The sequence below is a fragment of the Balearica regulorum genome, chromosome 2 (genome assembly GCF_011004875.1).
Source record: "Balearica regulorum gibbericeps isolate bBalReg1 chromosome 2, bBalReg1.pri, whole genome shotgun sequence".
NCBI classification, from domain to species: domain Eukaryota; kingdom Metazoa; phylum Chordata; class Aves; order Gruiformes; family Gruidae; genus Balearica; species Balearica regulorum.
Window position 1 is genome coordinate 159,924,138 of NC_046185.1, and position 27,759 is coordinate 159,951,896.

General features: G+C 43.4%; 1 protein-coding gene across 2 annotated transcripts in view; it reads right to left on the reverse strand.

Moving 5' to 3' along the window:
- Positions 1 to 27,759, reverse strand: part of DPP6 (dipeptidyl peptidase like 6) — a 563,740-nt gene that overhangs the window by 488,948 nt on the left and 47,033 nt on the right. The window contains exon 1 of one of the 2 annotated variants that reach the window (XM_075746660.1): positions 13,469 to 13,656. The exons of the other annotated variant lie outside the window; for it this stretch is intronic. Coding sequence (XP_075602775.1) covers positions 13,469 to 13,519 — 51 coding nt within the window. The 5' untranslated portion in view covers positions 13,520 to 13,656. Of the gene's footprint in view, positions 1 to 13,468; positions 13,657 to 27,759 lie in introns of those variants that run through there. 2 annotated transcript variants of the gene reach the window in all.

Sequence of the window (27,759 nt, forward strand, 5' to 3'; positions counted from 1 at the left end):
CCTGGAGCCTCCGGTAGCCAGGAAACCTTTAAAGCCATTTGACTCCACAGAGCTCCAGCAAGCAAAGGAAGTGGCAACAGTGAAGTGTTACCACACTCTGCAATCAAAATGGACATCAAGGGCAACATATACTGTAAGAAGAAAACCTTGTAGACCACGGGGCTCAAGTGACACATTCATATAAAAGATTTACTATTCAGATTAACATGCTGAATTTTGATCAGACACTTTGCATTTCATTACCATAGGTTAGTCCTTCCTCTCGTTAATAGTCAAATCTCTAGACTTGCTTTTCTCCCCATGGCAGGACACATTTGCATTAACAACTTCTTAAGCTGCTCCATATCATAGCAATGTGGCAAAGGCTTTTCAGTCAGATCGCGTGACACATACTGCCACTCCAGCACGGCATGCACAGAACCGCATCAGTATTCTTCTGCTTCTCACCCCAGTCTGTCCTCATTATAGCTGAGAATTGTTAGTGCCTTTCTTCTCATCATAAAGTTGTTTCTCTACAGAATCATCAGTATCATTTTTGCCTCTCCTCACACCCTCAGCATACATTCCTACTGCTTGCAAACAAAATGTATAACATACAGTACCACCGCCTCAGGACTTTCACTAACATCCATTTGCTCTGTCTCGCACTCTCCTGTCCTCTTACGGACGCACGCGCTCTATCATTTTACTGATCCATCTTGAATGGACCTTCCTGCTGATGGTGCTTTGTCTCACTGTGTATCATAAAGCAGCTCCCTGCATCTCCTTTTCACCCTTGCTGGTTTTAATCCTATGACTTACAATTTACAACCAGCCTTTTCAAAACTAACGTCCTATTTACCCACAGAAATGATACAGCTTGGGTAGTCTCCCTTTAGAAGGACTCCTAAGAATGGAAAAGTAGTAAAGCTGATATGGGAGACAATTAATAAAGAACTAAAGGATAGGAGTATAATTAATGTTAGTCTGTACAGGTTTCTGGAAAATAGGTCTTCTCAAACAAACCTGATTTCATGTCTTGATGAAATTACAGATTTGATTGATAAAGGTAAAAGTGTAGGCGTAATAGACATTTGCAAATACACGTGGCTTCGTTATTTGAACACATTCCATCATTGGACTCGGACAGCCCTCAGCCCTCCTGCTATCACCTTTTCCAGTCACACCTTTCACTGGCACGGTTGCCATCGCACGGCTGAGGAGGTCAGGAGATGTGACCTTCCCCAATTCTCCTATCATCTGTGACCTACCACAACATATAGATCCTTGCTGCTAGCATGCAGTGAATGAAAGACATCAATTCCTGAGTATGTGGGAAATTAGGGTAACAAGCCCCAGTATGAGACCTTATGGAAGAAGATGGTATTTATTAACAAAATCTGAATATGCTGGTTCTATCCACTCACACTCATTCCCTCTCAGAGTTCATTCATCACGCTCCCACAGGCACCAAGATGTCTATGCTCAAGTGGTCTGGCCAAGATGATGCGTACGTGCCACGGTGGACAAGGCATATCAACTATTAAGCTCTCGTAGCAACGCTTTGTTTTTCTTGACTGACAATGACAAGCTAGTTTTTTGGCAGGTCTTTTCCATCTTTTAGGAGCCAACAGGTGATAAAGGTGGTCCTTTGTTTCAGAATCTTGCCTACTTAGGCACTCATAAATGTTAGCAGAGTTGCAGCTCATTACCTGGCTTTGCTTGTATGGAATACATCCGAAAAAATACACATCTGTTTGGCTACAGATGTTGGCCTAACAGGAAAAGGAATTGTGCTAGTGAGGCACTAGTATCTTGTGGCCTTTTAGTGTCCTTAGAAAGCAGGATCTTGTGCTGGAGAGATGCCTGTGACTTTTATCAGAGCCCAGCCTTCTGGGCTTGACAGCACAGCACGTTCCTCACTTTTATTGCTGGGAACAATGTTCTTCATTATCAGCACATGACATTCGCCTCACACTTATTTCGCTATTTTTTCCAGTGTTTACAGAAACACATTTGCATCTGTATTTCATTCGTACCAGTCCCAGTGTTTCTGTTACAAGTCTCTACATGTTCCGTTACATGAGAAGAAAAGTGATGTACTATGAAGAGTCTCCAAAAAGAGAAAGCACATGATACTGGATCTAGCAGAGTGGATGTGCCAGTCTGACACATTTACAAGGCACAAGAGAAATAATTGAATTCACTTTTCGGATAGTAAATGTGTTTACCAGGCTCAGCTTATGTGATCCAATGGACTCTACTAGCCTCAAGCACAATTCCTCCCATGTACACCAGTGACAAAGACACTACGCTACGATTGCTTTAGCTAGCTGGAAACTAGACTCTATATCCTCCAACGCAACACTTCCTATGCATTGCAACTTCTTGATGTGCCTGTGCCTGAATTCACCACCTGCAGCATTCTTTGACATATGGACTCCACCCATAAGTACCCAGGACACTGCATATGTCCTGACTACAAATTTAGCTCGCTCTTTATTTCACTCCAGGAAACGAGACTTGAGCTTCTAGGCTTCATACATGGCACTTTACCTCGAAGCTGCTTTCCAAGCAATGCTGGTAGCTCCCTGCACGAGGCACAGTTCATAGAGTCCACCCCAGAGCCTGCCCCACAGAGACGGCGCACACTTCGGCCACATCTCTTCCTCCTGCAACTCTCTTCCAGCCTTGTCTCAGGAGGCTTTGCACTTTCAACCCCTGCATGCAACACACACACAAATTAGCATTTCACGGAACAAAAACGTCGTTCAGAAGGACCGAATCCTGCTCTTCCAACTGAAGACATGCACACAAATTATTTCAACTCCAGTAACAACAAGACCACTTGGGGACCAGGGCAGGTCCTGCCAAGTGATGTGCAACGTGTACTCCATCAGTCACCTCCAGAGAGTGCCTGAGCAGCGTGGTCACAAGCTAGTTCACAGCAATTACTCATGCAGCTGGGGCTCTCTTCCTCCTACAGCACGCAAAGATTAGCAAGCAGGCCATGGATGTCAGCAACCATCAATAACTATCAGTTTACGATAGATTCAAACTGTGACTGAAGATTGAAAGCTTCTCCATACCCAAATGCAAATTGCGCAAAGCCTTCCGGTCTTTCCATTGTTCTGCCTCTCTTTAGTCGTATCTATTCATGCCGTGTCTTCTTTAACATAGCAGGAAGCAGGGAGCTCAGGACAGCACTACAGCCATTCGTCACCGTGCTGCGGATTAGCCCACTTTGTCTCAATGTTTTCCGTGATATCACTGTTAATATGTAATGCTTCACAAGGATATAACTCCTCAAAAACTTAAGAGGTTAGGTTAAAAAATTCCCAACAAACCTGAATGTGACAATTAAATACTAGAGAAGTCTCTAGAAACCAGAGATTCAGATGTTATAGAACCGTATAAATACGGAAAACAGGGAATCTTCAGAGGAAACCAAGGCAGCCTCTCCCTGAGAATACTGGAAAGCTAAATTTTGTGCCACTGAATTCAGCTAAAATGGTCATCCTCCTCCTCATCTATTTAATATCTCCCTTAAAAGCGTGTGCTTTTTTTCTCCTCATTTTAACCCATCAAAAGGCCTGAATGGCTAATATGATTCTCACTGCTACGTTTTTACACCTTGGCAAGTTGCTTCTAGGCATAACGTGGGGTCATTTTCCTTTCTTCATTTGGTAAATAATAACCCCCTTATTCCTACAATGGGACTCCATCTCATTTCACTTGCTTTAGCGAATAGACAGATCACCTTTGACTTCATGTAATTTTGATTTTCTTGCAAGACTTCGGAGCATCAAGATCTTTTCTTTTTTTCCCCCTTGTACTGAATTAGAATTATCTTGATTCCAATTTTTTTTTTTTTTTTTTTTTTATTGTAGATACAGGCATGATGGACTCTGACTAGTATTGCAAAGAAACCTGTAAGGACATTATATTTTATGAAAAATATCTGCAATTTATACTTACAGCCAGCTTCAAATCTTAAACACTCCAAATCATGGTCAGGTGAGGTTTAGGGACAAATACATGCATAATTCATGAAAGCACAGCCATTATTGGTAGCTCTGTAGAATAAATAGTCCTCGGTAGGCACTGTGCATTTGAAGGATGCACCATATTCATGCTAGCAATACGGAGCCAAATTGATATTTATGGTGTACTCACAATCCACTCAATTCTGTTTCCATTTGAACACACTGGTGAAATACAGTGCAATATTCTGTCTCAGTTACTAGCAAAAGATACACTACTTCAAGCAGAGCTCCCGGTAGCCGGAGAGCGCAGAAGAGCTGATGACTGCACAGAGTCCGCTAGGGATCTTGTTATGCCAATCTAATTAACCTGGAAAATGCTCAGCTAGCACCACGCTCCGGGCTCGCACACAGATGGAAAACGGGCTGTTCAACTACTGTGTGTGCAAGGCAGACTCCTCCTAACTCCCAAGTCAGCAGAAACATTTAAGCATATGCTTACCATTAATGTTAAACAGGTGCTTAAGTACGCTGCTGAACAGGGAACATAACAAGGAGCACGCCTCTGGAGTACGTGATTTTTGCTTTAATTGCTATCGCATACATACGGGTTTTATTTATTTGTTGCCCTTCAATATTACCACCAGCCTCCTCTCCCCACCGAACCCGCAGTTCTGTTAAAATCTGAATTTGAAAAAATGGTGAGAGATGGTCTCTTTGTAAAAAACAAGGTGTATCTGTAAAATCCAAGATACTGGAACAAAGGAGATAAGTGAATTTTATTTTTAAAATTTCTAGAATCTTTTATAGATTTTGATTCCCATATGAATATCCAAATCCAAATGAATAGTACCTTTCGTAACAAAGTTTTTAACAAATTATAAATGTAGATGTACATGGCTAATGCAAATGAAATGAAATGCACGGAGAATAACATCGAAGCAACGGGGAACGTAGCACGAACCTCCCTCTTGTGAGAAAAACTCTCAAATAGTGAGATCAGGAAAGCTTCAGTCGTACTGATACGAACAACAATTAATTTCTGAATTACTGCTCTACCCACAGCATTTTACATATCCTTCCTGTGGACGATAGATCCGGTTTTTAACAGAGTCAATAAACTCAGAGCTCATGAATAGTAATAATCCCGCATTACAATCATTCCCTTTACAAACCAGATCTTCAGAAGAGGTACTTGCAGTCCCCTCACAGCCGGATGAGAAGGCATTAATATGAGCGCATTTTTCACATCCTCGTAATTAGGCACAAGAAAAGAGCAATACAAGCTTATTTCTAGGTTACTTTGGTTACATCATACGCTGCAGAAGAACTACTGAGTATTTACAGAAAACATGCCAAGCTATCCTTTCAATTTTTCTCCCCGTTTTCAATAACTTCAGTCCCAAATGATAAACAAATAAAAATGTTTCATTTCCAGCATGTTTTCCGGTTTATCATCATCAGTGAAAACAAACGCAAGCAAAAGGGAGGGCACGCAGCATGCTTTGTGAAACATCAGATCGAGGAGCTGATGGGGTTCTCCATGGGGGCAACTTACAAACTGAGATGAAGTAAAAACTCCAGAGCGCTTTTCTTAACCTGCAGCATCCCCCGGGATAACTACCTCGTTCTGCTTTTCTCCTGCGTGCTTTCTTACCCTGCCCTTCACCTTTTTTCTTTTGTCAACTCCAGTGTATTTCACCGTTTGCTACCTTTAAAAAAATACTGAAAATCCTTAGCGACACAGAACGCGGTGGGGTTTTGTGTTGAGACTCGGGTCTGAAGGCACCTGAGCCTCAGACAAATTTCTTACTCATTTCAGCAGGAGTAGTAAATCCGTTAAGTTCAGCAAAAGTTTTGCTTGAGTAAGTGCTGAATAATGACTACAGAATGAGGCCATCTAATGTGTGACTGGAATCCATGCCAAGTCTAACTGTCTCTACACATGCCTGAGTTGACAAAATCTTCTGGCCAGCATTCCCTGTAACTCGAGAGGGATTTTTCACAGCATTGACCAATCTGCTTACTGCCCAGTGCTTCACCTGGGCACGCACCTTTCCCCGCTGCAGCTAATCCCACTGGCTTGAATGGCCGGTTTTCTCTGAAAATGGACTGGGAGCTTTGAACGGACATTTGGGTGCATCTCAGGATAACCTCTAAAGGCATTATTCCATAGTAATTAGGGATGAAATAGCAGAAATACTTCTGAGTTGGTAATAAAGTCAATGTATGTTCGGTCACACCACGAAAGAGGTCTTATCACAAACAACATCCTGTCCTGGTTGCTGGATACACACTGAGTTTGCAATTCTTCTGTTGTGCCTTGTAAGCGTACAGATTGGGATGCACCTATTTGCAGCTGAGGGCTGCACTCAGATTTAGTTACATGTGCAACAATTCTGCCCCCTGGTCAAAATACCGCAGGGGATTCCACCGTTCCTGTTCCCAGCCTTGACCTCTATAGCGATGAAGAGGGCAACACCAGACATTTTGTGCTTGGAAACCACCTGCAAGACACACTCTTCTTCCCAGGGCACAGCATAAGCATTACGACACAGGTGCTCCAGGAATTCCCAGGACCTTACCGATACCACCACAGAGGCACAAAGCCAGTTTTTGCAAAAATAGAATTTTAACCTTGAAAATTCACTTCAAGGGCAACCAGGATACTATAAATGCAAACTTTGCTTGCTACGATGTCCTTAAAAGTGTAGAAAATCCACAGCATCTACAGGTGAATTCATGCTACAGCTGGGACACAGTTACCAATGTGTTGTCACCATTTGGGCTCTAAAGGTTTAGATTTATTCTGTAAACTGGATTTATTTTAAAAATTTTATTCTCAACTGCAGCCTTTTCAAAGCGAACACTATAGGAACTTGCTAAATCTGATGCTCCGTTAGGAAGGAATGCCAAGCTTCCTAAGTGACAGCATTATGCGTTAGTGGATTACACAAGATTTACAGTACATAAAACAATTTAATAAATGGGCTTTGCTTGTTAATCTCACGTGAGTCACTGCTTAGTACAATACTGTACAGAAAACACACATGGAAACCCACAGACCTAGAGGAATAAATGCACGTATTGTGCTTGTGATGACATGAAACCATTTGGATTAAATCATTTTAAAGCCAGAGGTGCTTCATAATGTTCTAGGGCAGCTCCGTATACGCGCTAATCATGGACCAAGCGATTTCTGCAGCAAGACGGCATCTGGCTGAGATGGAGCTCCTCTCCTGCTACAGCTGGACTGCAGTGCTGGGAGACCCAACCTGCTTCTTGGACTGCAAGCATGCTGGGACCTGGAAGGAGTAAAGCCCTACACATGCAGCTCATGTATCCCTACATCCCACCGCAGATGGCTGACAAGCCCTGGAAAGATGTGCAGAGCAGTAGTTGTCTCACGTAACTGCCTAATGGGGTGCTTCGGGTCATCTGAGATGCTCTGGAATACCTATGACTATGTTTAAGCAACGGACTCAAGACTCGGATATCTGCAGGGTAGATGTTTACGGTTCAGCTAGTACCTCACATTTCCTGAAGTCAATAGAGAGAAATTGGCATCTAAGAGTGCAGGTCCTCTGGCCCAATTTATACATCTATGTGAAGATGGGACGAATCATGCCCCAGACTCCACTGACTAAATTATGAAGAGAGCCCAGGCTGACGAACTTATATGTCTACACTGAAGAAGCCAACGTTTAGTCAGAGGAGTCCTATCCCCATCTTGTTTTAATGAAAAATGTCAAGAGCCAGAGAAACTACTGCACTCCCACAGAGACTGCTCCAGTAGCTCATCACCTTGGGTGACTGAGTCAAAAATGCTCTGACTCCAACTTCCAGCTTCGAATCTTGTTCTGCCTTTGTCAGCTACGTTAAAGAGTCTATGGCTACTAGGAGTTTTGTACCAACAGGAGGTGTGCTTAGGCATGATTCTCTACGGCCTTACAGAGTCAGTTAGACTAATACTAAATGAGTACAAAGCTGTGCCAAGAAATACAACCTCCGAGATATACAGGAGTGACACCTGGTGCAAGGGAACATGCTATGAAGTATCTTCTGGCAGCTGAAAGACTCATTCCACAGTGCAGAGAGGGGAACTCTCCTCAACAAATAAAGCCTCAGGTCATCAACCCCTCCAAAACGTATATATTTGGTATTTATCTTTAGAAAGAACAAGCAAATCGAGACTTCATTAATGAAGAAACGTAACCTCTCCAATAGGGATGACTCCATCGTTGCCTTGCTGACTGCACAGCCAGCCCTTGTGCGTTGTTGCTGCTCAGGGCTCTACTGAACAGCAGCTGAGCGGGTAGCAGTGCAATCCTCACAGTCCCTTCAACTTCTCCTCTCTTACTGTTCGGAAAAGCAGTGAAGAGATTCAGAAAGAGAGGGGAGGGGATAGACTATCCTGTGAACAGGCAGACAACTCAGAGGAGGGAAGGAGGAACAAACACAAAAGCGTTCCTTTTGCCTTGCAAGCAAGAGGAAACAGACAACCTGCTGGGTGGTACTGAGGAAAGAGAGGCAGGTGTGAGACTCACCATCAGAGTCAAGATTTTGAACCTTCCCAATCACAGGAATTAAAGTTAGATCACAAGCCTCGCTTCATTCTCACATTGCTAAATAATGAGCTAGCAATGTGGACTACTTCGCATAACTCCCAAAGTTACTCTGAGACAGCCTGGCCCCGTGTATTTCTCGTGGGACCTGCAACTTCCAATACACCACGGGCAGACTCTGCACTTCTATCCCCTAAATAAGGATGTATCTAAAGGGACACTACATTAAGCGGGCAACATTGGGATCCTACTGGCTATCGTGGAGCTCCCTGCCATCCTACCCTAAACGTGCAAAGACTCTTCATTTCCATCAACTAGGAACATGACATTAGAACAGGCCCAGCACATCTTTCCACTGGGTGACAAAGCAGCAAGTCCAGTACCTCCTATGGATTGTACCTCCTACTGCATATTTTATCCCAAGAAAGGGGAACGCTTGCTCTGCTTTATGCCCAAATCAGGATACCAGAATGTTACAGTCCTTAAAACACAACTTGCCTCTCACTGAGCAGCAGCTGCAGACCAAAGATTTTTCTGCTGCAATTCTTGCTGTAGTTTGGCAACTAAATTTCTGCCTGGCTTTAAACATCAGCTGGAGTCATGATAGCTCATCTAGGAATTGCTACCATAGTTCCCCTGCTTTCAGCTCTGGAGGACCCTGGGTTTCAGCCGAGGCAGTAGACAGCTAATGAATCGCACACAAAATCTGGACTGCATTTGGCTTCTAAGCCAAGTGGAATCTGAGACAGAGGGAAGGATAAAGTAGCAGGGAGTCTGCACTGGGTCAGAAACTCCACCACCTACTTCAGTATGGGAGTTTCAAGAAAAATTAATCTCTATGCAGCTTCTTTACCCCACGGTAGGACAGCTGCATTCCTCACTGAGAAGCATTACACCATGTTTCAGTGCAACATGATTGATCACTGCAAGCAATAAACCTGTAGGTAAAATATGGCAAATAAGGGAAATTACAATGGGACTTCAATATATTTTATTTATGTTTTCAATATGAATTTACTGCTTATGAGAGGCACTAGAAATACAAAATGGGCAGCAGCAAAGCTGGATTTTTTATTTGGCTGCACCAGTGTGTCTCCAGGAAAAGCAGGAGCACTCCAAGGACGACAGAGTCGCTTAGCCTTCATGCCGTTTGTACCCACGAGGTCTCTGAGGCCTCAGAGATCCCAGCAGACTTGCTAGGGGATAACATTTGCCACTGGGCTTACTTTTGGTTTTTATATGTATTTCCAAACTGCAGCTATCAGAGTTGGGATCTAAATGGTCAAACTAAACATCTAAATCTCCAGACTCTTCTACAAGTCCTCTCACTGAACCAGAACTGCCTCTTTTGCCCCATTCATAAATTATTCATCAGAGTAAAGCAGAAAAGTGACACATCCATCAGAGTTTCTCTTGGTAGTTTCCAAACGTTAGAGCAGCTGCTGGCTAGACTGAAATTCAGAACAAGAGTTTCACAGCAACATCCTTCTAACAGAGACAGCTAGCTAACGCAGAGTGCTTACTCCTTTCACTGACAACTAAATGTGCTAAAATAACAGCATGCTCCCATACAGCACATTAAATTTTGCCTTCAATACCCCGATGCACTCTCACTAAGCCCATTCTTTCCACTCACCTAATTGTCTACATCCGAAGGTAGTAGCTCCTTTTCATCTTTACTGCACCTGCACCTCTACCAAATTGGGTTCTCGGGCTTTGCATGAGTGTACGTAAGAGAAGAATCTGGCGCTACACTAAAGGTCCTCTTCAAAACAGCTCTTTTTGATGTATTTGCTTGTAAAACCATTAAAGAACAAAACAAAAAGCCCCTCTACATGATAGATCAGTCCCTGGGAAGTCACAGACAAAAGCAGAATAAAACAAGTGTAGTAGGTATTACTGTCCTTGACCTGACAACTGAACGTGTAAGGAAAAAGGAATATTTTAATGAAATAAATTACATAGCTGTACCTAAGGTTAGGATCAAATGTAAGTGCATTAAATTTATCGCCAAAAGTGATAAACATTTATCTCCATGCCCTACTGTTGCATATTAACTTGAAAACTCATGGGGTATGTCAGTTCTTACTAGAAGAAACCACTGTGTATTAATCACTCCCTACAGCATTTATGTAGAATTAAGAGAAATCCCATTGTAAGAGCTGGAACTATTTCTGTACGTTACGTTCCCCTGGCTCAAATGATGAATGGGAAACAGTGCAGTAAAATAAAAATAGGCACCTTTCCAGGTGAATGTTGTTGTTTAAAAAAGCCAAAAAAATACTGTGTGAAATACTGTCAGAAGGATAAAAACATTTATCTCCATGTCACAAGAATGGCTTCGTTTTTGCTGGTCTAATTAGGTAATAAAGAAATCACAGGTGTAGTGACTCCATGAGCTATCACCGCACTTAAAAAGGGCCCACTGCATGGCCAGGGACCAGCGTGCCAGTATTATCACTTGCTGTCACATCATTTTAGGAATGAAATAGCTCAATTTAAGAAAGATTTTTAAGGAGAAGAAAATCAATACATAGTTAGAAGCTTGTCAAGATTCTAAGCAACAGCAAAACTGCCAGGAAACAAACAAACAAACAAAGCACGCCATGGTGGGCTTTGAATTTTCAATGACTTTTCAAATTCTGTTAGGCAATTAATGCAGCGCGCACTGTAACGTACCTCCCGGGCCTCCACACACACCCAACCCTGTATTCTCAGGTATGTGAGAGAGGACACTCACGCCATTAGGTTTTGACATGACTAGTTCAGGATTCTAATTTCAATTGTAACAGAAGTGATAAATAAGTAAAAAATATTTTATTTTTTTTTAACAGCAGCTTAGGGCAAAAGGTAAAGAAAGTAATAGTCTTAACTTGCTAGAACTTCCATCAAAACCACATCTGAGATTTCAGGATTAGGTCCACTAATTATTATCTTGAAGAAATATAAAAATCTGTTCAAAGATAGTAAAGCTCAACTATTCAACCCAAATTCTATTCTTGCTTAAATAAACTGCAGATCCAGTTGCAACCACATACCAGATTAACACAGAAACCAGCTCTGCGTGTTTTAGGTGGCCCATAAAACCACAGGCATTAATTAAAGAAATCATCTGTGTCCGTGTAACAGTTTCCCTGTCTTGAAATTTCATTGACAGTGTCTCAAAAACGAGTACTCAAAGGAAAACCTTGCATTCAGGTCCAGGGAGACTGCCCGGAGTGACAGCAAGAAATAACTGTGACTTGGCAGCCTGGGGGGCCGTATCCTGCTCCCGGTTGAATCAGAGGCAAAAACTATTGTCTCTGGCAGAAGGATTTGAATTGCGGGCAGCCCTTGCTACACAGCTCTGTGTGCACATCGATCACTCCAGCCTTTGCTTGTCTCACAGAGGTGATATGCGGATCCATTTTGCCACGCTCAGAAGCGCTAGCCAAAAATCCCAGTGGAGGCTGTAGCCCTTCGCTGAGTGGGAGTAGGGGGAATCCCTGCCCGCTCATCAGTCCCGGACTTCAGAGACCCGGAGGGAAAATGTGCGAGAGGATTTTAGTAATTCTGTGCCATTGTGTATGTAAATTAGGTTAATCCTATACTTTATTCGAACCGTGTCATCTCAGGTGGTTAATTATTTTTTCTTACTGATAGAGAACATCCTGGCCACAGACTACAATGCCCTCTAGGATCGGTAGCTTAAGCAAATAATAAACTAAATTTGCCCACGTTAAAAAAGTTCCAGCACCAGATATTTCCCAGGCATTCAAAAGGCATAATGAAAGGAGTACGATGCAATCACACAGGCTGTGCAATTCTCCTGGAAAAATGTTTGCAGAAGTTCCTGTTCAGTTCCCTTAGTTGAATTCACAGGTCACATAGCATTGCACCTTCCTCTTAAAAACTGCTGCTGGAAAAAGCAGTATTATTGGAGTTGGAAAAGAAGGCATTTCCTTAAAAAGCCAGCGAAGCGTTTTACTACGGAACTTAATTAAAGGATGGAGAATACTTTGGCCACTTCTTGAACACGTCAACACAAGGCGTAAGAGAAACGCATACGGCCTTCTGTTCAATATTAGCATTTCCTCTCACAGGGGAGGCAAAATAGAGATAGAAGTGCTTCGCTTGAGAAGAGGGAGGGGACAGAAGACCAACAGGTACCCTTTCCAAGCTTCAGGTTATTTGAAATAAGTTGGTTTTAAAGCAAAGCGCCCTGAAGCCATCGCGTTTCCCACCCTCCGGTGCACACCCGGCTCCGCCAGCCGCCGCCGCCCCCCCCGGAACCGCCCGCATGCGGGGTGCCCCGCACCCCCGGCAGCCCCGCCGCCCCCAGCGGGTCAGACCAGCAGGCAAAACACACAAATATATTTCCATCAGCACAAGATGGCAACCAGCACTTCTTCCGGGAGAGCAGCTGCCTTTTTTTTTTTTTTTTTCCTTTCTTTAAGGGAGGGGGAGCTGATTTAAAAGGCATCCCGAGTAGTTTTTTTTTTTAAAAAAAAAAAAAAAAATGGCATCAAGACAAATGTTTCCACTAGTAATGCCGGAGGAGAGGCAAAGGTAACCCCCACACCCACCAGCTCACACGCACACACCGCGGTCACCAACTTGGGGAAGTTGGCCGTGCCGGAGCGCGGAGCCAGCCGGCAGCCCGCCCCGGTACCGCCGAGCCCCGGCGCCCCCCGCCCGCGCTGCGCCCCAACTCCCCGCGCAAAGGGGGACACCCCAGCAGCCTCCGCATCGCCAGCGACCCTCTTCACGAGAGGGGGGGTGGGGGACACACACAGACCCGAAGCGAAGATGCAGCCTCGCCCGGCTCCCCCTGCCCCAGCAATGGGGGGGGCTCCGCACCGACCGTGCGGGCGGTGAAGGGGGTCCGGGTAGCCCCGAGCCCGAGCAGGGAGCCCCGCCACTCACTTACAGTCACCGGAGGCGCCCGCAGCAGCCACTTACCATCATGTTTCCTTGCATTTTAGCCGTTTGAAACATTGCCTTTTCCTTCATTTTTGCCGTGTGTGTGCGTGCGTGTGCTGTTCTCCGAGAGTTACTTAATCCAGCGGCTGGATCACTTTAGTGAAGAACTGGCGTGCACTTGCGATGGCTCTTTTTGGTGTGGAGTGGAGGGGACTACGAGCAGCAGAGGGGGAGGGTGCCTGCTTGCTTTTCTTTCCTTCCCCACCCTTTCAATAGATATTTTTCCTTTTGCCCAAAAAAAAAAAAAAAAAAAGGCAATAAAAATCAAACAGCCCTTGTCAAAGGGGAGGGGAAGGCAGGAGCGGCGGGGGGCAGCCAGGCTCAGTCACCACCCAGATTTAGCTTTTGCCCTGCGGGAGCCGGCGGGTTGAGGTGGGCAGGAGGGAGCCGCACACACGCCCCCCTCCCCGGCCATGCCCGGCCGCCGCCCCGGGCCCGGGCGGTCCCGCCGAGCCGAGGCCACCTCGGGAGACCAGTTGCAGTAAAAGGGGGGGGGGGGGGGGGGGGGGGGCGGACGACACGGCACAATATAGAAAAAGAGGGAGCTGGTGGAGGGCGGAGGGGCGGCCGCCCCCTCCTCCCTGGCCGTGCCCGGCTCGCTGCTCTCCCGGGGGGGTGCACACGCTTTTTCCAAACAGGAACCGGGGCGGGGGGAGAGGAGCCGCCTCTCCCGGCGTTAACCGTTCACCGGCTAGAGCCGGCGCGGCCCCAGCCAGGCCAGGGCTGATGCAGGGAGGGTCGGGAACAGGAATAACGCTGCCGCGGGGGGATCAGGGGACGCACGCCGCGTTTCCATGGCTGCGCCCCGGCCCGCCCGGTCCCGCCGCCCCCCGCCCGGTCCCGCAGCCCGCAGGATGCGCCGGGCGCTGTCGGGGGGAGGGGGCGTTTCCAGAGACCTGCCCCAACGCCGGGACCGGGGATCGGGGGGTGAAGCCCTCCGCAGGAACGGGCAGGTGGGTGCCGGAGCTCGGCCCCGCCACGAGAAAACGCAAAGGCAAGGGCACAGCCCGCGCCTGTCTGCGGCCGAAGCCCGGCCGTGCCCTTTGCTCCTTCCCAGCGGTGTCCACGCTTGTCCTGTGAGGATTTCCACCGCTGTGAGCTGCAGTCCCTCAGCTGAGCCGCCCCACAGGTGGCTGGAGCAGCTGCTGGAAGATGGTCCTCTCCTGCTGCCCTTGGTGAACGTGGTCCCTCCTCGCCTTGGTGCAGCTTTCCAGGGGCACAGCCTTGCCGCTCATCCCAAAGGTTTACACCTCAGCATGCACACGTGGAAAAAAAAAAAAAAAAAAATACTTCCAGAGAGCAGTCTCTTTTGTCTCCCCCTGATTCACCAGCAGTAATTACAGTCATCTCCAGGAGAATTAGGTTCCCACTGATTTCATTTGGCATGAACAGGACTGCTTCAGATGTTACCCACTCAAAAGGAGAGGAAGAAACTCTGAGAAGAAAGTGAGTGATTCGCTTAATCGCTGAGAAGGGAAACCAAGATGAAAAAGCAGAAACTCTCTTGTCATCCAAGGTTTAAACAAGCCAACAGCTAGAGCAGAAGCTCTCTCTTTTTTTCTTTTCAGTGGGGAAACTGCAAACCCTTCCATGGGTCCTTTTGTTATACCCATCTGGAGCACCTCGAGCTCTGGTCCTTCACAGCTTGTAGCATCTTCATGCTACATAGAAGGCAATGGCTGTTCACTAGAAATAGGAAACAACTTGTGCAATCATAGCGTTGCTCACACTGTGTTTTTCCTTAAGACACCCAGCTGTTGAAAGATACTCTAAGATCTCTCACCTAAGACATTAAGCATGTATCTTGAAAACAACAGTAATGGGGAAGCGAGACCCCAAAACACCCGTGGGAAATGCCAACAGCAGATGATGTTGGTGCCCCTGAGCATCACCTGTGGGAGCTTTTATTCTACAAAAATGTCACCCCTCACTTGCAGGTCTTGATTATTTTCTCCCTTGTCTTTACTTAGGAACTGCTTACACCTTGCACATGGTACATCTTGAGCAGGAAGTTCTTCATTACTGTCATGGTTTAACCCCAGCCAGTAACTAAGCACCCGACAGCCGCTTGCTCACCCCTCTGCCCCCCCCCTCCCCCCGGGGATGGAGAGGAGAATGAAAAAAAAACAACTCATGAGTTGAGATAAAGACAATTTAATAGGATAACAAAGGAAGAGAATAACAACAACAGTAATAACAACAATAATTATATATATATTTATAAATTTACATATATATAAAGTGATGCACAAATGCAATTGCTCACCACGTGCAGAAAGAAAACCCAATGCCCAGCCTGTTTCCGAGCAGCGATCCCCCCTCCCAGCTCACTTCCCCAGTTCTATCCAGAGCACGACGTTCTATGGCCAGGAATATCCCTCTGGCCAGCCTGGGTCAGCTGTCCTGGCTGTGCTCTCCAGCTCCTTGCGCCCCTGGCAGGGCGTGGGAAGCTGAAAAGTCCTTGGCTTAGAGTAGACACTACAACTGCCTGGCAACAACTACAAACACCAGTGTGTTATCAATGTTATTCTCATCCTAAATCCAAAACACAGCACTAGACCAGCTACTAGAAAGGAAATTAACTCTGTCCCAGCCAAAATTATGTTCCTCAAACTCTCGTCTCTTGCTTTCTTCAATTTTGATGTTTTCTCAGGCAGTTCTTGTGGCACCTCAGTATTTTACCCTCAGGTGCTTTAATTATGTATGAATGCAAAATATTTGCTATCTACTTCACAGTTAGTAGTCCCATTTGCCTCTGCATTACTTTATACACCAATGAATTACTCTATTGAACTCTGGCAATAGTGGGGTTTTGGATATTTTTCCCTCAGCTTTGTCATAATGTAGTTACTGGGTTTGTCTGTTTACTTTTATTGGCATAACTGTAGCAATTGCCTTGATTAAACCAGCTTTGTTTAAAGTTGAGATTACTGGCAAAACGCTTAGTTTCACCTTTGACAGTATCCAGTTGTTGAGTTGTCTTTGTTATTATTAAACATCAACCAGGGTCCATTTGGCCAGCATTTGTACATCACTGTGTTTCCACTTCTGCCATGAACTATGCCCCCATCCATCATCATAATCCAGAGATTTCACAAGAAATAGGACAGTGTTTTGCAACACTGCAAAATTATGACATTGGTGAGGTTGGGGCAAAAAATCCCATTATGAGAGAGAAATTCTTGATTTGCAGCTTTTAGTTCTCTTTTTTCTTTTTTTTTTTTTTTTTTGACTCATTTGACACTTTGAGAAAAGACACAATGAATGGTTTATCTCTGAAAGTTTTATGACCAGAGTCCACTTTCAGAGGTTTCCAAAAGCCAACTAGATAAAGCCCTGAGCAACCTGGTCTGATCTCAGAGCTCACGCTGCTCTGAGCACGAGGTTAGGCTAGAGACCTCTGAGGTCCCTTCCAGCCTCGATTGTCCCGTGACCCATAGTATCACAGCATCCACAGAATCCCAGAATGGTAGGGGTTGGAAGGGACCTCTAGAGATCATCTAGCCCAACTGCCCTGCTAAAGCAGGAACTGAGTGACCTCTTCTGTTACAGATTAAAATGTCTGTTTAACAAATGACTGTTTGGTCACTTCCTAAGATGATTCCAAAACTGTATCCCTCATGTTCCCAAAGACTTCGGGTTCTGCCAGTCATGACTTTGGCTGATATTTCTCATGTCTGAACCACTTTTGTTTGGCTGATGGAACAGCTAAGACTTGCTCTTGGATCTTGAAGCATGAGATTAAGTCGTGGTGCAGATTTGTACTCCAAGCTGTGGCCAGGTGATTCCATTGCAAATGGTCAATGAAACTGTCCTTCAGCTTTGGGACATTTAAGACAGCTACAAGTGATATTACCACATTACTCCCTCAAGTACATTAACCTCACTGGACTCCTTTTCATCTAGCCAACACCCGTTGAGCTTTTCTTCTTGATGGATGTTCTCCATGTCATTTTAGTGGAAAGTCACTAGACCCGCAACAAATACTTACTCTCACCGAACAAGGAATCAAGTTTTTTATGATTAAGAGTGAAATGGTGAATGCAGAAAGATGATCTGAAATTTCTTCCACATTTTTGTAGGGAATATTTTTTGTTTTCTTTGAATGATGTGGAAGGATAGCCAAACACCCTAGGATGCAAGAAGGCAATATGATTTAAGCAGCTAAAAAGCTTGCTGGTGGCTATTCTGAATTTAAGGCCAAAGATCTGGCCCAGGTAGCCTCAATATGAAAATATTTCTTCATCATGTCAGGCTGTTTATCAGAGGAAAATTAGCAAAATTCATGACTTTTGCATTCATTGGTTTAGTCCCAGTGCACCTCCTTTGTCAGTAGAATTACTTTTGATATAAACATGGGAAAGTTCAACCCAGACTCAGCTGCATCTTAACAGCAAGATCTTAAGTAAAACCCCTGTATAAAAAAGGGGGTTTTTTTTGCAATCTGTCCATTTGTATCCAAGGTACATACCAAGAAGAAAACCCTGGGAACTCAGGTTTCATACTATATCTGATCTAGAGATAGTCTCCATATCTCAGGTACTATGACAAAACTAACATGGCATCTTCATCCACCAATATTTTTACAGGCCATTTTGAGGAAATGTGCTTTTCTCACATCCATCACAGAATGAGATACATGGGGGGAAAAAAAACCCACAACCCTTATAGATATTCTATTCTTTGTGGGTTTCAGTACTCTGAGGCTGACTTACTTTATCTGAAAAGGAACACAGGCTACAATGCTTACATCCTATTCACAATACTTTATTTAAAGCTATGATGATAAGAGAGTGGGAGAATTTATTTTATCAAATAAAACCCATTCAATGCATTTGATGCTGGCTTTCCTTCTCACTAGCCAAACAAGCCTGGGAACAGTCCTTCTGAATAGAAGGAAAGAATTAATTTCACACAGTATTAGCTGGCTGCACAGCACAGACTTTTATTTATTCAGTATTTTTAAAGAAAAATATTTCAAGGATGTAAGACCACAGACAACTACAACAGCTGTTGTACTAAAAGTCTGTTTTAAGAGTATCAGGATTTCACTTTCTCTCCTTAATTTAAGGTTACTTTTTACTATCCCCAATAAAAGAATTCGTGTTTTCAAACTATAACAAATGGCTTTTTCTTCTCAGTCAGACCCTTTTGTGTGGATCCCATCTTCCTGTTAGCCTGATCCTACAAGCCTGTGCTCAGGCTTCTCTCCAGCCTAATTTCAAGTCTGTGCTAAGATCAGGCCAAGTCATGCTACACCTTCCCCTTGAATTCTCCCCAACCCTTACATCCCGTAAGACCCAGGCCCACAGCACAGTGTTTCATCATGAGACCCATATGTTCTTCCCTTCACCGGGCCAGTAGGTTGAACCGAGCATCAAGGGAGTCTGATTTGCATTTTGTGTCAAGCAAGCAGGAAAGATAGTGCTTTTCAGGAGAAACGCTGAGGAAACCAACCCAAATGCTTGAGATCAGAGGATCATGCTGGCTGGAAGGACCACAGGAGATCTCTAGCCCAGCCTCCTGCTCAAGCAGGGTCAGCTCTGATGTCAGACCATGTTGCTCAGGGCTTTGTCAAGTCATGTCTTGAAATCCTCCAGGGATGGTGACCACACAGCCTCTGTAAGCAACCTGTCCTGATAGCTGATGTTCTTACAGGGGGAAAATTTTTCCTTACATTCAGTCTGAACTTCCCTTGTTTCAACTTATGCCCATTGTCTCTCATCCTCCTGCCATACCTCGCTGTGAAGAGCTTGGCTCCATCTGCTTGATAACCTCCCCAAGAAACTGGAAAGCTGCTATCACGTACTTCCAAAACCATCTCTTCTCCAGGCTGAACAAGTGCACCTCCCTCAGGCTCTCTGCAAGGAGTAAGTGTTCCACCAAGGGGTAAGTGTTCCAGCCCCGGACCATCTTGGTGCCCTTCTGCTGAACTTGGTCCAATTTCTATGAGTCTTGTACTGAGGACCCAAAATGGGTCCACAGATGTGGTCTAATGAGCGCCAAGAAAAGGAGATAATTGCTGAGAGAGAGATCATCTGTAGTACTTGCTTTACTATTAACTTATAACATTCAAGAGGAATGGAAATGGTGATATCCCAAATGAAATTGTTGAGTGTTATATTGTGCAAACCTAATGGAAGTCAGGAACAGAGCTTTAGTGACAATAAATCTATTCCATAATGGTATTTAGAAGTACAATGCAGAAAAAGACAGAGTTAGAGCAAGCAACCTTTTTCTTCCTAAGTGGACCAATTTTGAGAATTTTGTTATTCAATCCATGCTACATGTCTATTCTGAAAAATCTTCACTCATACTATGCTAGAACTTTGCCCATGTATTTATAACGGCAGTGATTGCTTCTTCTTGTAGAGAAGACATTGGAGAGTCAGATAAAGTAAATACATTGTTAAATACATTTAAAAATTACTTCTCAGGATCCCTAATTCTTCAAGAAATTAGAATAATGACAGAGCAGCTGCTGTTAAAAAGTTAATATTTGCTAGCTCTTACTGCATGAGGGTACTTAAGCCATCTTTGTTAACCCAAACGGCAGAGTCTGAAAAAAGGGAAATGATGTTATCTCAGACATTCTGAGGAAAAGAGAAATATGATAGAAACTAAAGAATTTTAGAATGATTTGTTTTTGGACCATTCATTTTTATTTTTCTTTCTAACCCTCACTTGAATTTTTGTGGGTTACTGCCAACGTTGTCACCCCATGGTGACATCCTCCTACTCTGCCCATGTTCTCCACCTTACTTCTTTGCAAACATGGCCATTCACTTCTCATCCCTCCCAGTGAGACCCAGGGCTAAGCAACTTTACACGCTCAGGGAATTTGCAACGGCATAGCTGACAACTGTTACCTTTGAGAAAAGACCTAACAATGTGTTCCTGTTACAGCAATAGGAACGTATTATCCTAAAGGTATAACTGGACAGTTTATTTGTCATGTACCAACTCCATCCTGGGGAAAACAGCGAGGAGCTCAACACAGCTGATTTCTCCTGACATTACTTAGACACAAAATGCCCATATCTGTGCTTTGACATTTAGTTCTTAGAAAACATGGTAATTTGTTAGATTCATCAGGGATTTCCCTTGAGACACATCACCTCTGGACAGCTACCTGGAATGCAGTCAACTCCCCATTATCCGCGAGTGAATTATTCAGCTGCAAATAGACCATAACATTGGCACAGAGATCCCCAGCTTGTTTTCGTGTAGTCCATGATAAACCCAAGAGCTTACAGGCACATATGGAGCACTGTCTTCATGTTGTTATGCAGACACCTCAACTAGCCTGGACAGAAACTTCCACTGTGCTCTCATAAAACCAGATCAGATGGGAGATCTCATACTAAGATCCATAGCACTAATGGCTGTGCTGTATTTTTACTTTGTTAGGTGGAAGTACTAAGTATGTATTTCAAATTCTGGGAGTCCAATGAGTCCCTGTCCATATTGAGCATGTGAGGTTTCTTGCTAAGACAGACAGCAGATACACTCCATAGTGCAGCCTGGGCATGAGGCAATGTTGACCGCTGCAGGCTAGGCAGGGTGCCTCCAGGGAAAAATCTGGAGGGACTTTCTACTAGAAGTATAGATTCTCCCTTAAAGCTTCTGGTTTTTTCATATTTCACTCTTCTAAACTCCATTAAAAAAAGATAAAAATATACAGAATTCAAATAATTACTTTTCCATGAATGAAATTGTTGAAGTTGCTAAGGGATTCAGAGTAGGAGGAAAAGCATTCAGAATATAATTTCTCCATAATGATCGGGTGTATGAAATTTAAATACGTATGGGAATGCTAGGAAAATCTGGGCAGAATCATTAAACTCACTAGTGGTAACAGGAAAACGCTAAAAGGAAGCATTAGAAGACCTTGCTTTTCAGGCAGGTTAACCAGAGGTAGTATTTTTTTACACTTTATAAACTACAAGTCCTGTAATAGAAATGACAAACACCTCGTTAATCTCTTCTAGCAAATTTCCTTACCCTTAAATGCACTTTGGATTTCCAGCTGGACTGCACCAAGTCCAGTGCCTAACTGATGGATCATATTGTCTTTGCTAAATTAAGAGTATCCCGTGCTATCCAGCTTCTCCCAGCAGAAGTGGATACCTCAGGGTTTTAAAAAACAAACACATAAAAAACCCACAAAAGCATAAGTAAAACATAGTATGCTAAAAGCAACATATGTGCTAAGCTTTTTCATTAACACTGAATTGAAAATATAGACAGATTCATGTTAAACATCTGAAAGTTTGTTATGCAACAGATTTTATCCTCTAAACCAATTTTAATTTAAATACCACTCTGACAGTTACATTTTTTAATGACAATTATCTTGAGAAGGCAAAAAAGCATCAAAGTCCCCTTCACTCAAGTGTTCACTCCTGACAGTGATTCCAGCCAAGTTGGAATGCTATCAAAACCACAAGTCCTAGAACCAAAAAGAATCTCCCACCTTGCCAAGAAAATGCCAAGCGTTAAGAGCCAAGCGAGCCCATCCCATTGAAATCAACAGAAGTCTTGCCATTGCGTCCCACAGCTACAGCCAGGGTCTAGCCATACACCTTCCTTCAACGTGCACCACCGCCACGAGTCAAGCTCACTATTGGTATAAAATAGTACAGTTCCCACTTTAGCCAAGTAGAAAATCTGGACCCATGAACGGACCTTCTTTTTAATCCATGCCCTGGTGATGGCATATTGCTCAGAAGGCATTCGGCCTTTGGTATATACTATTTCACTATTTCAATGCAGTAGTCCTGTAGATATTTTGTGAATATAAATGTATTTCTATTTAATTCAGGAAATTGTATAGGATCTTTTAGGTAGATAATTTAATGCTTGCCAACTTCCATTAATTTTTAACTAGACTTTCTGGCTTGGAAGACATACTGAAACATTCTAATTTCAGATCAGGTGGGTCTATGTTTTGATTAAAGAGCCAATTTTTTTTCTTTCATTGTCATACGGATGATTAAATTTCTCTCCTAATTATCTGTATCACCTCAGAACACCCTGTGCCTGACAAAAATATTTCAACAAAATAAGACTACATTTAATTGCATTACTCTTTTTTTTTTTTTTTTTTTAATGACAGGAGGTTGATATAAGCCTGTCAATTCCCTTTGAGTTCTTCTCCACCTTGAGGGCAACGCTAACGCTTCCTGCTGTTGGATGATGTTCCTACCGCAACTCCAGATATTTTTTGCTCCACTTTTCAGTGGACTTTCAGTGGAATTTCATTACAGTGGATGATCAAATCTTGCAACATAGGCATTGTAACACACAATTTATTCTTCCTAGGTGTATGTAGTAAGTTAAACTCAAATTATACTTCTTGAAGAAATAGGTATCATGCCTACAAGTAATCTGTTATTGTCTATTGGTGTGAACCAGTTGTTAGGATGCTGTTATGGAGTTCACCAAAGTCAAGGACTTAGTTAATCTGTTTTGCCAATCACTTAATTTTCATTGAGTTTATGAAAGTGTGAACTCTCTAGGGCAGGACCTATTTTTATCACATTTATAAAATGCTGGAGCAAACAGGGCCCTGACTTCTATCCAATAATATAAAAAACTACACAAGAATAATTGTTTTCCCAGTGTTAGTAAGATGGCTCCAGACCAAGAGTTTGTCTCTGAATGCCTAAAACATTTAAGAAGAATAGTCAAGGGTTTCAGCTCTAAATCAAGGTATTTAGAAAGCAAACAATAACTTACATAATATTTTTGCCTTCAATTAAAGATTCAATGCTACCTAATATGGGTCCAACCCTTTCCCTAGTAGAAGCAATAGGAGCTTTAGGAAAGTTAGTAGTTCTAGATATCAGGTCAGGTTGCCAGCTCTGGAGTAGGAGACCCCAGAGTTTAAACCTGCCTCGGACTTCATTTTCATTAAAAGTTCTCGGAGTTCATTTTCATTAAAAGTTAAGGTCACAAGCTCTATTTGACTTGGAATCATAAATTATTTGCTTTCTAATGCATCCCATTGTGTCTAATTTAGACACAGCCATTTAAATGTGGAGAAACAGCTAAGTAAGGAAAATGGTGTTCATTCATTGCAACAAACGCCTGGAAAGCAGCAAAGGACAAGCTTGAGAATTCCCATCAAAAAGAAGAAGGATTATGCCATCCTTTTACAAAGACACATAGTTATAAACTGATAAACCAATCCACCAACTGTGATGGGTTTTTTAGGAAATTCAGCTGTTGGTGGTTATTATGGGGAGGTGAGTCAGCCCTCTTTAGACTTTCAGTTAACTGAAGCAGATAGAGTGTTTTTTAAATAAATAAATAGCAACAATATTGTTTTGCTCCAATACAGTGATGTAAATAATAGCTTGCTACAGAAAGATGTGAGGAAAAAAAAGCCCCTTGCTCAAAACTTTGTCTCTCCCTCTCTGTAATTACCCCTGAGGAGAAACGGCCCAGGCAGCTCACCCAGCTCCTGAGCGACGACCCTGCACGGAGGAGCACCAAAGCACCAAAGCTTTAGCCATCCCTTCAGAGCAAAAGACTTTGTGCCTGGAGTCTGTGGGGAAAAGATGACATATGCTGTGACATGATCACTCGCGGTCGCCATTATAGCTCCTTTGCATGTGGCAGAGGGGAGCATCATTTCAAATAGCTTTTTGGGTGCTACCACCTCTAGCAAGCACACTCCTTGGCTGATCCCAAAATCAAGGGGTTTTAAAGACGTGCTTCCCAAAGCAGCAGCGAGCGCGGGATCCTGGCCAAGGCTGTTGGCAGGAGGAGACTCTGACCTGTGGACTTGGTGGACAAGCGAAGGCCATGGCTGTGATGGAAAGCAGGATGCTTGTCTGGTATGCATTGCGGAGCCTCTTTGTGATTTCAGTGGGCTTTCATTATCTATTTTGTTTTCTATTTCAGTCTTAGTCTTTTTTTTTTTTTTTTTCTGAGAGAGGAATAGAGTTCAGTGGTTGGTTTGGCAAGAGAATATTTACGTATAATTTTTTTGCATAACAAAATATAATTAGACAATGTAAATATAACTTAACTCCATTACTGCACTGAACAATAAAATGACCACAACACAGGCTACTCTGGCTCTCCGATAATTCATCATCCAAATTATACACCACATTTCCATTAGACAGTCCTTTTCCACAAAATTCATCTTGCCTTGTCATGGCTGAAAAACAAAACCGATTTATTAAATATCAGTACAAGTGAAACAATGAAGTTCAGTGTTTGGAATACAGCAAGAGAAAACATTTTGAAGTAGAGCTGATTAAAACCTTCTCTTACAGACAAGAATATATTTTTATGCCTAAGCTTTCTAAGAAAAAATTATTCTGCTTGAGTACTTGGTTTTGAAACGCAGCTATTTTGCATCATGGGGGTTCACATGCCACTAACTCTTTCTATAGGCCTGGATCCTTGGTTAAATGACATTTGTTTTCAACTCCTAAATTCTTTACCAGGTGTATTATACACATCCTGGATACAGACAACATGATTTGCACAAGGAATCTTAACCAGAAACAGGAAAAGCCAAAGCATGGTTAGAACACAGCAAAACCTTCTCCCTTTCCCCCTCCAAATGCAACCAAATGCACAAGCAAAAAGAAAATGTGAATGTTTCTGTGGAAATTCTGGCCATGAAAATTTTTATTTATCAAAACCTACAAATTGCATCTCAAAATTGTTTAGTTTGAAAATATTTGATTAAGTATTTATTAAACTTCTAATTTCCAGAGAAGCTGAGTCCTGTAAGCCCCCAGTAACTGTTGCATCAAATGCAATTGTACAGACTGCTGAAAAAAAATCAGGCTACCATATCTCACAAACTAAGCTAAAAATATATTTTAAAAGAAAGACTTTTGTAACCAACACTTGCATATTTTATGTAAGAAAAGCTATTGACTTCTCTGATAGCTATCTGCAAGGTGTTTCACACAGTGAACGGACCTCAATTATCGTTTATAAAGTCAAACAAAATGCATTATACAAGTGGAATCACTGATTCCAAAGATGAATTGGCAAATTCAAAAGGTAAATGGCACATTTTAACAATCCATGCTGTAAAAGAACACAGAGACCAAGCACATAGCAGAACGGGCAGAGTCAAGAAAACTTTACCACAGTAGTTCTTCAGCGGAAACATGGAGCAAAAGGAGTTAGGGCCAGTGGAAGACTCTGAGGCCTAAAGCAGAACATAAGTGGAATTTAGATGTTTGGTTCTAAAGCTGGAATCTTCAGTAAGAATTACTGCTCAGCCCTCACCTCAGTCTGGTATCTCTTCAGCTCCACTGGCATTGGGGTTTGTGACCCGCAAAGTTGGCTGGGCTCATATACACCTGGGCTTCTACACACAAGTCTCCTGGTTTTGAGGAGCCATGGTGCTCCAAAGCTTGCCTGTGTGCTTGGGTTGCCTGCAAACCAACATCCAGCAACCACTCTACAGTATTGAGGCAAGGTTTCTGTCCTGGCTTCAGCTGAGATAATTTCCTTCCCAGTAGCTAGCATGGGGCTGTGGTTTGGATTTGTGCTGCAACCAGTGTTGATAACCCAGGGATGGTTTCGTTCCTGCTGAGCAGTGCTTACACAGAGCCAAGGGCTTTTCTGCTTCTCACCCCACCCCACCAGCCAGTAGCTGGGGGTGCACAAGGACTTGGGAGGGGACACAGCCGGGACAGCTGACCCCAGTGACCAAAGGGATATCCCATACCATATGACGTCATGCTCAGCAGATAAAGCTGGGGGAAGGAGGAGGAAGGAGGGGGATGTTTGGAGTGATGGTGTTTGTCTTCCCAAGTCACTGTTATGTGTGATGGAGCCCTGCTGTCCTGGAGATGGCTGAACACCTGCCTGCCATGGGAAGTGGGGAATGAATTCCTGGGTTTGCTTTGCTTGTGTGTGCGGCTTTTGCTTTACCTATTAAACTGTCTTTATCTCAACCCACGAGTTTTCTCACTTTCACTCTTCCAATTCTCTCCCCCATCCCACCGAGGGAAGAGCGACCAGCTGTGTGGGTCTTAGCTGCCAGCTGGGGCAAAACCACAACAGTGTCCTCTCCTCAGCCCTTCCCACAAGGAAAGAACTGGGTCCCAAAGGCCTCTAGGACCAAGAGCTATTAGACATGTGCAGATATCCTGAAGAGCTGAGGAGAAGAGGAGCTTGGAAGCAGTTTTGAGGGAGAAAATGACATTATTTTCTCAAGACTTTACTGAGGGACAAAATTTATCTTTCTACATCTGCTACTGTAGTTGGAAGTGGATTAAGATCCTAACCTTAGGAAGCCGCTTACTCTCTCTTCTGTCTCCCATTCACTTCAATACAAATGCTTGCTACCTCCTTGAAATTCACGTGTTCAGTGTTTTTACACAATGCAAAGAAAATAACTTCTGAACTGAAAACAAGTGTTACAAATCTAGGCCAAAGCCAGAGTGGAGCAATGTGATGTAACTCCAAATGCTGCAAGAGATTGGCCATTGCAGTTGTTCTGCCTTACTCACTCTTAAAATCATTGACTTTTTTTTTTTTATTTAAATAAAAAGCAGGCATTTTTTGGTACAAGAGATGAAACTGTTCCCCAGTCAGTGGTAACACAAAGCCTGTTAAAGCAGTTGTTCTGATACTATTTCTATCTCTGTAAGAGAATTTGAAATCAAAAAGGGGCTTATGAGACAGGAGTTCAGAATATGTATTTTGGTGTTCTCTTTTTCCTGCTGTTCCTCGGGCTGCTCTTGCCTATGCAATAAATACTCCATCTACTCTGTTTTCAGCTGAGTCTGCCTTCTGTGTGAATTTATGCATCTATGAAGTGAATAAATTAGATGTGAGCTGAGATGATGGAATGTAAGAGAAATTATTTTCTTTCCTTTATAACTCCCACGGATTCATTCTAATGCCATAGCTATTGTTTTTAAAAATAAAAATGGAAGACTACTAGTTGAGTTAACACGCTAGCTCTGCGATGATACCTAGAGAAATGAATTCAGAGACAGGCTCCTGCACAAGTAAATTGGACATAGGTGTTTGTTCTCCTTTCACGTGCGTTACAGAAATATGGAGTGGTTCTGAGTCCTGTATGAGAGGTGCTGCACAACCCCGTGACCATTTCTGTGCAATGTGCTCACCATCCAGGTCCCCTTCTCTTCTCTCTCTCCCCATCCACTCCTAAACCCTTTTAAATGGCTTATCTTTGAAAAAGATCAACCGACCCTTCACATTTGCTTTCATTTTCCCACATTCTTTTCCATTGCTTGTTTCTAGTTTCTCTATAA